Source organism: Clavelina lepadiformis, chromosome 5, assembly GCF_947623445.1.
Source record: "Clavelina lepadiformis chromosome 5, kaClaLepa1.1, whole genome shotgun sequence".
NCBI classification, from domain to species: Eukaryota; Metazoa; Chordata; class Ascidiacea; order Aplousobranchia; family Clavelinidae; genus Clavelina; species Clavelina lepadiformis.
In genome coordinates, this window is record NC_135244.1 from 4307451 (window position 1) to 4322168 (window position 14718).

The 14718-nt window shown below is 36.3% G+C and overlaps 2 protein-coding genes and 1 long non-coding RNA gene across 3 annotated transcripts; all 3 read right to left on the bottom strand.

Moving 5' to 3' along the window:
* Positions 1-256: 256 nt before the first annotated feature.
* LOC143460448 (organic cation transporter protein-like) lies at positions 257-5170 on the bottom strand. The gene is made up of 14 exons (XM_076957944.1): positions 4871-5170; positions 4621-4737; positions 4387-4516; positions 4212-4315; positions 3574-3728; positions 3378-3502; positions 3044-3211; positions 2820-2917; positions 2476-2558; positions 2163-2312; positions 1193-1301; positions 993-1111; positions 724-835; positions 257-548 (listed from the first exon to the last, which is right to left on the bottom strand). Exons 1-14 carry the CDS (start codon positions 5014-5016, stop codon positions 485-487), a joined length of 1680 nt encoding a protein of 559 aa, XP_076814059.1. The 5' UTR covers positions 5017-5170; the 3' UTR covers positions 257-484.
* A 3266-nt stretch (positions 5171-8436) lies between these two features.
* LOC143460449 (uncharacterized) lies at positions 8437-9202 on the bottom strand. Its single transcript, XR_013117886.1, has 3 exons — positions 9063-9202; positions 8797-8908; positions 8437-8628 (listed from the first exon to the last, which is right to left on the bottom strand). It is a non-coding gene; the product is annotated as an uncharacterized LOC143460449 (long non-coding RNA).
* A 523-nt stretch (positions 9203-9725) lies between these two features.
* LOC143458831 (solute carrier family 22 member 3-like) lies at positions 9726-11311 on the bottom strand. The gene is made up of 6 exons (XM_076955708.1): positions 11179-11311; positions 10983-11107; positions 10650-10817; positions 10425-10522; positions 9994-10142; positions 9726-9892 (listed from the first exon to the last, which is right to left on the bottom strand). The coding sequence occupies exons 1-6, from the start codon at positions 11309-11311 to the stop codon at positions 9726-9728; spliced, it is 840 nt and encodes a 279-aa protein (XP_076811823.1).
* Positions 11312-14718: the final 3407 nt, after the last annotated feature.

Here is a 14718-nt window from a genome sequence, read left to right on the forward strand (position 1 = left end):
CAAGTCTATAACGAGCTGTCCAACAACGAGTGAAAGATGCTTTGAAGATAATATACAATAGGCTGACTTGTAATCTCTAGACAGACTTGAATCTTGTATTAAAGAAGGTGAAATAAATACCATTTTCGTAGGTCAGAAATGATAAAGAACCACTAACTAAGAATATGTTAAATAAAAAGAAAAACATTTATACTTGTATTTTTAATTTATCAAATTGGAACAAAATTAAACAACGAGCGAACAAAAAGAATAATTAAAAATTACAATCATGCATAATCTTATCTATCTACAACATAATCTATTTCTTGCGTTGACTGACAAAGCTGAATAAATGTTCGGTCGCACATTAAATGCAATCGCATAAAAGTATTATGCATGGGTACAAAGTACAACTGTTGCTAAACGTTGATCACAATTTCCAGCAAAACAATTTCCGCAATTATAGCCAATATATACACAACCAGATAGCTGTACAACTATGTAGTCAAAGCTTGGTGCTGTGTTGCTCAAACGATTTGTTCACTTGACCCAAGTTTTCCTTAACGCTTCTGTAAGAAAAATTCCACTTAGGCCAACGTATAGCTACACACTATATATTTACATGTATTAAGGTTTATTAAAATTATCACTTAAACCACTAAAAATAAAAACTGATCTACAGAACTTATTTATAAAATACAATGCGAGGTTCTAAATCGTGATACATGTTATCATTCTACAAACCCTCTTTTATTTCTCCACGTCCTGTAATATTCTTCCGCCTCTTGCAGAGTTTCCATCGTCGGTATGTTGTTTGTTTCGGGCAATAACAAAGACAGAACGGCGCATATCGTTCCTATAAGGACGGTTAGATTAACAGCGTTGCCATAGCAGTCCAAACACACGCAGACTTTTATACACAAAAGTTGCAAATCAAACTATTGAGCTTAAATGTTCCGGCAAAAACACGCACGCTCATTCTTAATCATTAGAAATGTATCTAAATAACGTACCTAATACACCAAATATGGTGTTGGGTAGCCAATAAATCTCATACTGCAAGTTAAGAATGTAAGGTGCAAGAATTGAACCAATTCTAGACGCAGTTATCCCAATGCCTAATCCATTAGTCCTGCAAATGCACGATTTAGGCTTTTTTTGTAAATCATTAATTTAAGGCTGTAATAGGTAGGCTAAATGTCAGTAAAAGTACCTCAGTTCTGTTGGGTAAAGTTCAGACGTTAGACCGTAGAGGACTGCATATGACCCGGTCACACCAAACTTGGCAACAAAAGCAAACGCAACTCCCAGTGTTTTTAAGGCTGAGGAAAAAGTTATTTTAATTTTTACAATCAAGGGTTTCCTGGATCGGCGTGAAGTTGTTACCGGTATCCTGAGTACCTATTCAATTACTTATTCGACTCAATAAGTATCTTTTGAAGCAATTATAGATAGGGCTACCATATGTCCTCCTTTAGGAGTATTTGTCCTCTTTTCTAAAGAAAATGAATTTTGCTCCGAGAATACTGAAAAATGTCCAAAAGTCCTTTTTTGCATTTTACGTTTTCTTGCTTATATTTTCAACACAATAATATATTTATGTAACTTTTCGGCGACTGCATGAAGTCTAATCATTTTTCATATCATTGTTTTGATTTAGACGACCACAAAAGTTAAGCAATAACGCCACAGAGGAATACTGTGTTTTTTGATGAACTGCGGCAGAAGTATCCTTGTTTCAGAAAAAGACATATTGATTTTCAAGCTGAATGCATTACTTGTGCATATGCGTATACTTATCCAAAAACAAGTGATAAATTCTGTAAACGTAAAATTCTATTTGCATTGTACTTGCTGGCGAAATTGTCCATTTTTTGGGTGAGTGGATATATGGTTGGCCTAATTATAAATGACTAGGTATCTAAATATGTAGCCAGTGACCAACAACATCTGCAAACATATAACCAAACAAGAAACCGCATGCCAGGCTACCACATTTAAATTTTGAATAAGCAACCAAATAAGTAACAAGAAAACCGGTAATTATTGCTTTATGCCGATTTCTGACCGGTATCTTCTTATTTACACCAACCATAGAAGTTTCCTTCACAGATTACTTTCATTTGTTTGTTTAAAGTTGAAATTTATGGAAACACTTCATTGCATTCAACTTCTCAACATACTTTGATCATTCCCGGCAAAATAATTCACAACCACACTTGCTATGAGGGCGCACCCTGCCAGGAATATCATGAATGCGTGAACGTATCGTCTCCCGATTTTGTTCAAAAATGGAAGACAGAAAAAATACGACGCTGCACCCAGGGCGGCATCTACAGCGAAACAGCAAATACAGTGCAAATTGCAACTCATTTATTGCTGTATATGGATATAACTTAGCAAACAGATTATAGCTACTAGCTAAGAGCAAAAAAATAGAGAATTGAAATGTAACGCAAAAAAATCTTTAAAACAAACTATAATTTGACAAGCTACTTATTGTGTTGTTGATGAAAAAATCTCCTTCCAAGTTTCCTGTATTTAAAGTGACTCCGAAATATACAATACTGTTGGCGAACCTAAAAAACAATAATCATAAAAGCTCGGATATTGTTTTCAGAGACTTTAGATTTGTTTTTTTAACTTGTATTAACCGTCGTTAAACTTGCATTAAACGTAGAGGATTTTATTTTTACCAAAACATACTATATCAAACTTAAATTTCACTTACTTGCTGAAAAAGTTAAATATAAAAAAACGGTTTAATTATTAAAAGACAGTAAAATGCATGTGTTTTTTACCTTACATAACACTGTACTCACGCACATAAATCTACTTACCAAGCATATATCAAGTTAAGTGTGACCAGCAAAGAGTACTTGTGCTTAAACAGCTCGATGCTTGTGTATTTTTTAACTGGTTCAAGCTTTTCTGTTGTCTTAACGGCATAAAAGTAAGGAGATGAATATTGTTAACCATAGCTTTGTGCACTCTTGCGTATTCCCAAAAAATAAAAGCAATTGAGCTATAAAGTTAATTTAACTGGAAAAGTGAAATAAATTACTTTATCCTCCCACAATGCGTCGCTTAGTTCAACTTTATTGATGCGTGCCATCAGCTTGGACACCTTTTTTCCCTCATTGTCACGATTTTTTACGAAAAGCCAGCGCGGTGATTCCGGAAGAATCAAAATGAAAAGCAGGAAAGGAAGCCCAACCAGCGTGTTGACGAGCTTTGTAATTTTACATTACAAAGTTATTTATGATTGAAATATATCAATAAAAGTCTTCACAAATGTTTTCAATTGTTAAAAGTTTTTTTTTTCAGTTTCCGTTATTTACTTTGAAACCAATTATTCACCAGAACAAATCACAGTACGTCATAGCTTCGAGCAGTACCATTATATTGTGCCAGTCTCTCCAGCTGTAAGCGATTGCGTTGGCAATAAAGTAGCCGAAAGAGAAAAAAAGTTGATAGAACATAGCAAATGAACTTCTCCATTTTGTGCCGACGATTTCCATAACTGTGCAAGAAATTTCACGTTATGGCGAGCTTTTGCTAGAAACATTCACAAATTACAGCGTTGCTTAATACCGTATGCGTAGGTAGCAATGGTCGTGCCGCTTCCGAAAAAGGCCACCAGCACGCGAAATACGATATACAGCGTCATCGAGCGGCCGTATGTAACACCAAACATGCTTCCAACGCAACCAAGGTACGTGACGATGCTGCAAATTTTGCGTCCGTATCTGCGGTCATGCAAATATTAGCAAGCGTTCAGCTTCGGAAACAAGTGGTCTGTAAACCGGATTTAACCATAGCTATTATCCCAAGCACGTTACAGTCGTTGAAAAAGCAGAGTCGTAACCAAGCCATTAAACTCTTTTTGAAGAATTGACTTGAGTCAGGTCGAACTAAAGATCTGAAGCCAAACTTTACAGAAAACAAAATCATTGTTTCTGTCAACAAAAAACGTTTAAACTGTTTGAAAATTTACTTCGTGTTGCGGCCCGAAGCCGTTCGTGGACAAACAAGCTTTATTTCAAGCAGCACCTCAATGGTTTGGGCAACAGAGAGATAAAATCGTTTAACCTTAAAACTGAAATCTAATCAACAAGGATCGACTCAAGTCAACTCTTTTCAAAAATTGACTCGTGTCAGGTCTGGTAAGGTCGAGTTGGACTCCAATTATTACGACTCTGGAGCAAAGCAGCGTTAAGTTGAAGACTTACGCGTCGGCAAAGTTTCCAAACACAAAAGCTCCGACCAGCAATCCAGCATAATACAAAGATGTGGACAAAGTGTTCAAGTACAACCGGTCACAAATTAAATCAAACTGAAAAACATTAACTTTTAAATATAACTTCACACAGTGTTGAAATTTTAGCTATATATACTTGGTCGTACCTCCGTCACAACCGTTTCAGTGAACAAAGATCGGTCATAATAATATCCTTGGTCGCATGCTATGGGCGGGTAGGATTGATTTACACAGCTTAAATCACTTCCATCGCAGGCGCTCAAGTTGTACCCGTACCTACCAAACCGATATAACTCATTCAACTTTTTTGTGATGTTGAAACTTTGGAATACGAAAGCTTATATGCATTAGCTTTTGTACGAGCAGCCTGTTTTTGTTACCTGTAGCACCCATCGTAAGCTTTTAAGTTTTCATTGTAAGGTGTAGTATAATTGCGTATGTCTTTTTCGGTAAGATCGTTGTAAATTGAAGAATTGTCCAAGGGTGGTACATTGCATCTACAACACACAAAATATCCTATCTCAGGCTAGCTTAACGCTAATAGATTTGGATAGATAAAACACGATGATTTGCTGTTTGTTGATGTGCTTTAGTATCAAGTTGTTTACTTTTTTGACTGCATTTATTTACCTGAAATCAGGAGTATCTGCGATGTAAATTGTTGCAAGCGAGTTGAATCCTGGTGTTATATTGTTGTAAGCCAACATAATACCAAAGATAATTTGTGCTCTTCCTATACCTCCCAGTTCCTTTAAAACTGATTCAAAGTGCACCATTTTGAAGTGAAAACGGACGTTCTGTACTTCGAAAGAAAGAAATTTTGTTTGAAAATAAATAAGTCCAAATATGATAAGAAATAACAGCAGTTAAGCTTCCTTTAATTTATTTCTTGATGGTTTTTGCTTTTGCTGGAAGCAATCAAACGCAACTTTAAACTCTAGCTACACCTCATCTAGTAAACTATCGGACTGCAATACATTCTTATTATGTTCTGTTTAGTGGAGTTATATAAATTCGCTTTGTTTGTTAACATGCGTAACCCAGGCTCAGGTCCCGAGTTTTCGATTAATATTTCACCAAAATCAACCGCAAGTTATGCAACAGTGAAAAGGTCTTTTTGTTATGTAATTTAAAAAGAAACATTGATTCGGGATTAAAAAAGGACTTAAATTCAAAAGAATACAGACTAAAAATAAACGTTTTTAAAATATATAGGAATGACGTTACAGCAGAGTCATAATAATTCGAGTCACTTTTTTCAACGATCGACTCAACTTGATGCGGATGCGGATACATATTTTAAAGGACTCGGTAATTCAACAATCCAAATTTATCATATTTTACAATTGTTACTATTGTGGTCGTCATCTGCAAACCTCCAACAGTCCAACATGACGGATAATCAAACGGCAGGAAACAGACTGGCGTTGTTGCTCTGTTTTGCGGCTGTATAGCAGCAACGTCGACACCGCGCGGTGAATTCAACGCCATTCTGACATTTCCCGTTCAACGCTGTGTGCGCGCTAATTATTTGCTTGGATGGTATGTGCTCAACTTTATATATGTCTGTGTGCTCATAGTTATGTCGGAGTAGCAATGTATTACAGTACCGCAATAAAAGTTGGTTTTATTAACCTCAGCAAATTTGTAAGCCTACGCGAGGGATTCTAAAGGAAAACTGAAGTCACTTTCAAATTGTTTCATGAAAAAAGATAAAAATATGCTCGTTCCAAAATTTTAAACAAAACTTTACTATTCTTTTTTAACGAAGTTCATGGTTCAAAACATGGTTAAAGCGCATATGAGATCAGTGAAAAGTTGCTGTTGCAAGACTCGTTTTGTCGAATTTAGTGGGCGTGTTGGATAATGTTTTTTATACTTTTTCAGTAATGGATGTGTAAAATTCTAGCCATCAGCTCGATTGCCCCGCAACATATTTGTTTATTTATAATCGAGTTTTTCTCTTTGGGCAAATTTATCTTTAAGGACGCCGCATGCGCGACGTGTTAATTGATCGAAGCGATTGCGTGCGTTTTCGTGGTTCAATAACATTTTGTATTCTTTTCTATGTTTGACAGCTGCGAGAGCAAAAATTGTAAAACCGTCCTGTTAATGTCACTTGGCTTACACGTGGGTTGTTGTTCCTTCTTCATCCTTGGTTTTCGGCTGAAATATACTTCATTTTTATAAGCGCGCATAACATGGGCGACAGAAAGCAATTAGGCGTCAGCAGGAACGGGATGCGAGAGACAGCTATCAGTATTTCCCTAAATTCGCACAAGCACCGGTCGTCGCTTGACGGAATGGCGACTTTTACATTATTTTACAGGAGCTTTTCTCCGTTGTTGGTTGCCGATCGGCAGAATTGGACTTCTAGTTGCCTTTTTGTTAGTCTCCAACCTTTACAGTGTTTTTATCCCTGTCGTGGAGCTAATAAATCCCGGTTTGATTTTCTTTTTTTGGTTTAGCCTATAGTCGGCTATAATTAAATCCCCAAATCTGCCGTGTATAGAAAGTAAATTCCGGTTCTTTATCACTCGACTGGTTGATGAAGTTAGAAATCCAAAATGAACCGTGTTTGCAGATTGTTACAGTTTCTTTTAATTTTGCCTGATCGGTGATAGCTGGTCCCCAAAACTTGCTGCTTAGATAAGGTTTTCTACGTATAGCTTTTGCTCGCACTGGCTTTCTCACTAGCTACGCCCTCGACCGTGCGTCCAAAATTTCTGCCGCCTAATTCCGGGAAGGACCTTCCTGTTTTCATCACTGCGCATCCAAGCGTCCCCTTCGGAGTGGGACTCGTTCTGGATCGTGATTGTTCAACTTCTTTTCTTCATTTGGCTCCACTTAAGATCACTGCATCTCCATCGTTTTCTAAAGCCCAATCGGTCCCCGTTCTTGTAGACGCAGGAACCACACCAATATTTTCGAGTTTCGCTCCATCCAACGTGTTCGAACTGGATGACAGTTTTTCACCGAGAAAGGAGCAGGCCTGTCTCCCTATTCTTTACGTACAGCGGCGTTAACACTAGAATTTATCACCTTTCAACAGGTTTAAATGAAAAATATCCACTTAGTAAACATTACTATATATGACATTAGGAAGCTAACAAAACGTTCTGCAGAAAGTGAACAACATAGGCATTTCAAAAAGAGTTAGACCATAGGCAAAATTAGAAAAATTGTTTTCCATTGTACAAAAAGCATCAGAGTGATTGAGAAGTAGTCATAGCAAGTAAAAAGGTTTTATACTACCGTGCTGCATGATGTAAGTTATATGAGCCCGTAGCAATATTTGTCCATTCTGGATAGACGAGATAGTAGCCTATAGTGTGAAAATCTTTATCCATGGACTGAGGAAAGTCGTTCCACGACTCAAAACCGGCGAAGGTTTCTCCTCGCTTCAGCCTTGGTTACCGAGCTAGCAATTTTCGTGCAAGTTACGATTGTCAAAAATTTTTTTTTTGGATTTCGATTTTTTATATCGTATTGCCCGAAACTGGAATTGTTTACCTGGTGTATAGTTCACTAAATTGAAGCATGCGTCGTAAACACCTTACCCAAGAACATTACAAAGATAGCGCTACTGAAAACTGAGCACGGAACACAGGTTGTGTTATTGCGAACCTATAGCGCTCTCACCATTCGGCAACCGAGCCGACTAGGTACGAAGTCTGACTAGGTGTATTAGAACTTAGAGAAAATGGCAAAGGAATGTTTTCGGTGAAAAAAGCCATCATTAATACCCAATATGAAAGGGCTATATTCTATAGAATGAAAGAAAACAAATGAGAGATTACTTTGGCAAAGTGTTTGTTGTTGTTTGCCGTTTCAGCCTTTCGTAATTACAGATACTTTTTTAACAACTTTCTTAACTTTTATTTGTTTTTGATGATATATGACCTTAGCAACGTGTTTTTTCCATTTTGTAAGAACCAAAACAAAATTAAACAACAAGCGACCAGGAAGAACAGCTAAAATTACTATTTATATCAACAACATAATTTGCAGCTTATGGGAAGTAAAAAGCTGAATAAATTTTCGGTCGCACATTAATAGGAACTGTATAAAATTATAAATATAAAAATTACAATCATGCATAATCTTATCTATCTACAACATAATCTATTTCTTGCGTTGACTAAAAAAGCTGAATAAATGTTCGTTTGCACATTAATTGCAACTGTATAAAAATATTATGCATGGGTAAAAAGTACAACTGTTGATAAACGTTGATCACGATTTCCGGCAAATCTTTTATCACAATTATAACAGTACGTATAGGATTAGGTCGCTATATACAACTATATAGTCAAAGCTTGGTGCTGTGTTGTTCAAACGATTTGTTCACTTCACCCAAATTTTCATTAACGCTTTCTTTAGCATTTCTGTAATACAATTTCCACTTAAGCCAACGTATAGCCACACGCTATGTATTTACATGTATTAAGGTTCATTAAAATTATCACCGAAAATATTCAAAATAAAAGCTTAGCAATAGGATAAAAATGCAATGCGAGGTTCTAAATCGTGATACATGTTATCATTCTACAAACCCTCTTTTATTTCTCCACGTCCTGTAATATTCTTCCGCCTCTTGCAGAGTTTCCATCGTCGGTATGTTGTTTGTTTCGGGCAATAACAAAGACAGAACGGCGCATATCGTTCCTATAAGGATGGTTAGATTAACACCGTTACTGTAGTGCAAAGTTTTGTAGAATTTCTGTATAGTAAGCACCAAACTAAAGCATTGAACTTAACTTTATCGGCAAAAACACGCACGTTTATTCTTAATCGTTAAATGTGTATCTAAATAACGTACCTAATACACCAAATATGGTGTTGGGCAACCAATAAATTTCATACTGCAAGTTAAGAATGTAAGGTGCAAGAATTGAACCAATTCTGGCCGAAATTATCCCAATGCCTAATCCATTAGTCCTGCATATGCACGATTTAAGCTATTTTGTTTGAGAATTGTTACTTTAATTGATAAATGCCAATAAAAGTACCTCAGTTCTGTTGGATAGAGTTCAGATGTTAAAGCGTAGAGGACTGAATATGACCCGGTCACACCAAACATGGCGACAAAAGTTAGCACAAGTCCCAGAGTTTTTAAGGCTGAAGAAAAATTCGTTTTAACTTTTATAATAAAGGGTTTCTTGGATCGGTTTGAAACTGGTTACCGGTTCTTTGGTTACTTATTTCGTTACTTGATCAATTCGGTAATTATCTTCAAAAATTAATTAGATGAATAAGTGACTAGCCTATGTCTTCATCTGTAATCAAATAACTGAATAAGAAACCACATAACAGACAACTAAATTTAAATTTTGAACATGCAACTCAATAAGCAACCGGTAATTAGCTTTACACGGATTTCTTACCGGTATCTTCCTATTTACATCAACCACAGACGCTTCCTTTAAAAAATTTCTTTCTTTATTTGTTTAAAGTTGAAATTTATAGAAACACTTTATTGCATTCAACTTCTCGACATACTTTGATCATCCTCGGCAAAATAATTCACAACCACACTTGCTATGAGGCCGCACCCTGCCAGGAATATCATGAATGCGTGAATGAGTCGTCTCCCGACTTTGTTCAAAAATGGAAGACAGACAAATTTCGACGCTGCACCCAAGGCGGCATCTTTGCAAAAACAGCACATGCAGATGCAAATCGCAACTCAATTACTGTTGCTAGTGATGGTCAGGTCAACATGCAGTATATGTAGCTACTAGTAACATAACATAGAATTTTAATGCGATGAAAAACTATGTATAATCTTTTTATGGAAGAATTGTTTGACAGGTTACTGATTGTGTTGTTGACGAAGAAATCTCCTGACAAGTTTCCTGTATTTAAAGTGATTCCGAAATATACAACACTGTTGGTAAACCTGAAACATATTAGCTAACATAAACTCGGAGATTACTTATCTTAAAATCGTTTGTAAACTTATATGCGAACGTCTATAAGTTTCGAAATCAATTGTTTTCAGAGACCATAAGTTTACTTTTAACTTGTATTTAAATGTCGGCATAAATTCATTTTTAACAAGACATATTTTATTAAGCTGTAAAATGTAAAATATCGGTAAAGTAACTATACAAGTTAGTAAATACGTTTGGTTAATTGTATCTTCTATAAGACCGATTCTCATTCGTATAAATCTACTTACCAGGCATATATCAAGTTAAGTGTGACCAGCAAAGAGTACTTGTGCTTAAACAGCTCGATGCTGGAGTATTTTTTAACTGGTTCAAGTTTTTCTGTTGTCTTAACAGCGTAAAAGTAAAGAGATGAATATTGTTAACCATAGCTTTGTGCATTCCTGCGTATCCCCAAACATTTAAAGCAATTTAGTTATTAGAGTTAATTTAACTGGAAAAGTGAAATAAATTACTTTATCCTCCCACAATGCGTCGCTTAGTTCAACTTTATTGATGCGTGCCATCAGCTTGGACACCTTTATTCCCTCATTGTCACGATTTTTTACGAAAAGCCAGCGCGGTGATTCCGGAAGAATCAAAACGAAAAGCAGGAAAGGAAGCCCAACCAGCGTGTTGACGAGCTGTATAATTTTAATATAACAAAGCTATTTACGATACGTATTGATGGAAGCATTTACAAATGCTTTCATTGGCCATAACTTTTTGATGAAAAAGCTTCTGTTATTTGCTTTGACATCGATTAGTCACCAGAACAAACCACAGTACGTTATAGCTCCGAGCAGTACCATTATATTGTGCCAGTCTCTCCAGTTGTACGCAATTGCGGTTGCAATAAAGTAGCCAAATGAATAAAAAAGATGATAGAACATAGCGAAGGAACTTCTCCATTCTGTGCCGACAATTTCCATAACTGTGCAAGAAATTTCACGTTATGGCGAGCTATTGCTAGAAACATTCACAAATAACAGCGTTGTTTTATACCGTATGCGAAAGTTGCGATCCCCGTGCCACAGGCGAAAAAGGCCCCCAACACGCGAAATATGATATACAGCGTCATCGAGCGGCCGTACGTAACACCAAACATGCTTCCAACGCAGCCAAGGTACGCGATCATAGCACATATTTTGCGTCCGTACCTGCGGTCATGCAAATATTGGGGAATGTTCAGCTTTGAAAGCAAGCGGTTTGAAAACCTTATCTAAACACAACCATTATCCAAAGCACACAGTCGTTGAACAAAGTGTTGTTAAGGTGAAGGCTCACGCGTCGGCAAAGTTTCCAAATACTAAAGCTCCAACCAGCAATCCAGCATAATACAAAGATGTCGACAAAGTGTTCAAGTACAACCGGTCACAAATTAAATCAAACTGAAAAACATTAACTTTTAAATATAACTTCTCACAGTGTTGAAATTTTAGCTGTATACTTGGTCGTACCTCCGTCACAACCGTTTCAGTAAACAAAGATCGGTCGTAGTAATATCCTTGGTCGCATGCTATGGGCGGGTAGGATTGATTAACACAGCTTAAATCACTTCCATCGCAGGCGCTCAAGTTGTACCCGTACCTACCAAACCGATATAATTCATTCAACTTTTTTTGGATGTTGAAAATTTGAAATACGAAAGCTTATATGCATTAGCTTTGGTACGAGCAGCCTGTCTTTGTTACCTGTAGCACCCATCGTAAGCTTTTAAGTTTTGATTGTAAGGTGTAGTATAATTACGTATGTCTTCTTCGGTTAGATCGTTGTAAATTGAAGAATTGTCTAAGGGTGGTACATTGCATCTGCAACGCATAAAACGTAACATTATATGGTCCAAGTTAAACGGAGATAGATATTATAGATTACTAAGCAAACTGATTTTGTTGAATGTACTTCAGCATCAAGTTATTTACTTTTAGACTGCATTTATTTACCTGAAATCAGGAGTATCTGCAATATAAATTGTTGCTATCGAGTTGAATCCTGGTATTATGGTGCTGCAAGCTAAAATAAGACCAACGATAATTTGTGCTCTTCCTATACCTCCTAGTTCCTTTAAAACTGATTCAAAGTGCACCATTTTGGAAATAAAAAGTGGATGCGCTGTACTTTGAAAGAAGTAAATCTTGTTTGAAAATAAATAAGTTAAAATATGATAAGAAATAAGAGCAGTTAAACTTCCTTTAGGTTTTTTTCTTAATGGTTTTTGCTTTTGCTGGAAGCAATCAAACGCAACTTTAAACTCCAGCTACACTTTAACCAGCAAACTATCGGACTGCAATAAAGCTGCATATATGTTCTATTTATAGTTAAACTAAAATTTCGCGTTGTTTGTTGATTTACGCAATCCAACCTCAGGTCCAGAGTTTTCGTTTAATATTTTACCAAAGTAAACCGCAAAATATACAACAATGACACGCACCCTTTGTTATGTAACTACAGTACAAATAAAGTTACATTAATCAGGATATTAAAAAAAAGTATTTGAATTCCAAAATATAAGGATGAACGCTTTTTAAAAAATATATATATATATGGATTTTACTAAACAGAGTCGCAATTAATTGATTCAAGTCAATATTTCGAATGTTTCAGCATTGAAATATAAAACGAAATTTTATTTTTCCGAACTCACTAAGACTTAAATGTAAATCGAAATTAAGTTTGTTTGTCTACCAACGCGTACAGCGCAGCAAAATGGAGTTAATTAAGACTGGTTATGGAATTCTGATTAAGTGATTCATGATAAAGCGTTTTAAAGCGGAGAGTAAAGAGCTTAATCACTGCACACCGTGAAATATATGATTAAATCTGGTGAAATGATATCGTGTTTTTTTATCACGCGCACGCTTTTCTTTTTTTCTGAAATATTTTTTGAAAAAAAAATTATTTAAACAAAAAATGTTTGTTGAAAAAACGAGGTATTTATATAGTTTTTGTGTTTTAGTGATTCTATTGTTTTGTTTTTAGGTATTTTTCTTTTGTCAACGTAAACGAATTTTGGTTTGGTGGCCGTGCTAAATTTCCAGAGCTATTGGAGCGATTGCATTTAACGAAAAACGAGTCCATGAGCAAATTGTAGAAATTTATGAAAATATTGTGTGATTTCGTTATCCGTTGTATCGCTGCGTTTAGATTCGTATATTTTAAAATGGGTGGTTTGTGGACAGGTATGGTAACTATTTAAAATGTTTTACACGTAAGCTGTTGTGTTGTGCTAACAATCGGAATCGTTATTTGAAGTTCCCCCTTATACAGCTGTCATCAAACAGACGCTAGTCTCTCCGAAAAGTTAATATAGGATAAACATATAGTTTTCATTATGTCGATGGCCACAAAAATGCCGTATGTTGCTCCCTCTGTAACGTTATATGGGAGAAAGGTTTTGATTGCTCTTGTGACGTCATTAGTAAAGCGTGGCAAAGCAAAATTTGAAAAAAAGTTTTAAGAAGGCACCCCAAGCGCAAAGTTTTTGCATCTTATTAGTGTATATACTCGATCATTGGTAATAACTACCGAAGTTTGAGACAGTCGCATCTTTTGAATATTATCAAGAGGCAGGCGAGCCCAAATCGCCACAGATGGTGACAACGAATGACCTGAACACGCAACTTCCCTCTTTTAGCCTATATCCCATTCAATCTTGGTTCACATCCTTCTTCATGAGTCTACGATCGACCCAACGTAACTAGCTAGTTTTCCGTGCAGTGAAACTCCGGTGATTACGCTCTTCGAAGGGGGAAGTAGAGTAGCGTCTCGCTTGCCGCTGCTATTGAAGGCACCCGCCACATTATATACAAGTAGTGTTTGCTTTCACACTTCGTGTACAAATACTTGCTCATTGATCAAAACATTCGAATATTAAGACGAGTATTTTGCCACATCGAGAGTTAAGTGCAAAGTAGGCTACTTCTACCTTAATTAGCCTCTTCTTGTGTGGTTTGGTGTAAGCCATAGGCGGATACTAGAAACTGCGAGAGAAAGTTGTTAATGCCTTTGTAATTAATTTCGCATTCTTACTTTATAGCGCATTATATTCTGATACATATTGCTGAAATCATAAGAATAATAAAAAGTTTCGGAAAGGCGATCAGTTATATATTGCAGCCCGAGCAAAATAAAAATCTATTTGAAATTTAATTTGCGGAAAAAATCTTGTATTGAAATTGACAAACAAGTACCAATTTAAGTAGGCTTACCATACGTCCCGTTTAAGCCGGGACAGTCCCGCTTTTAAAGGCTTTGTCCCGGGGTCCCGGTCAGTCAACCGAAAGTCCCGCTTTGGCATTTACTCAGCCATCATTGCCCCACACTACACGAATATTAGCATGTTGTGATTGGTCTGTTTAGCTAACTTGCTGAAGAGTGATGCGTGTTCTTGTTTCATTGTATTAAATGTGAAAGTATTCGTTACGTCATTGCAGCTGGTAATTAATCCAGTAGTGAGTTGATTGTTAGCGCATTCGCTTGTTCAGTAATAGTAGCCTAGGCTAGGAGGAGGAGATGATCTTTTTGCAGTTACGTTATTGAAAGAAC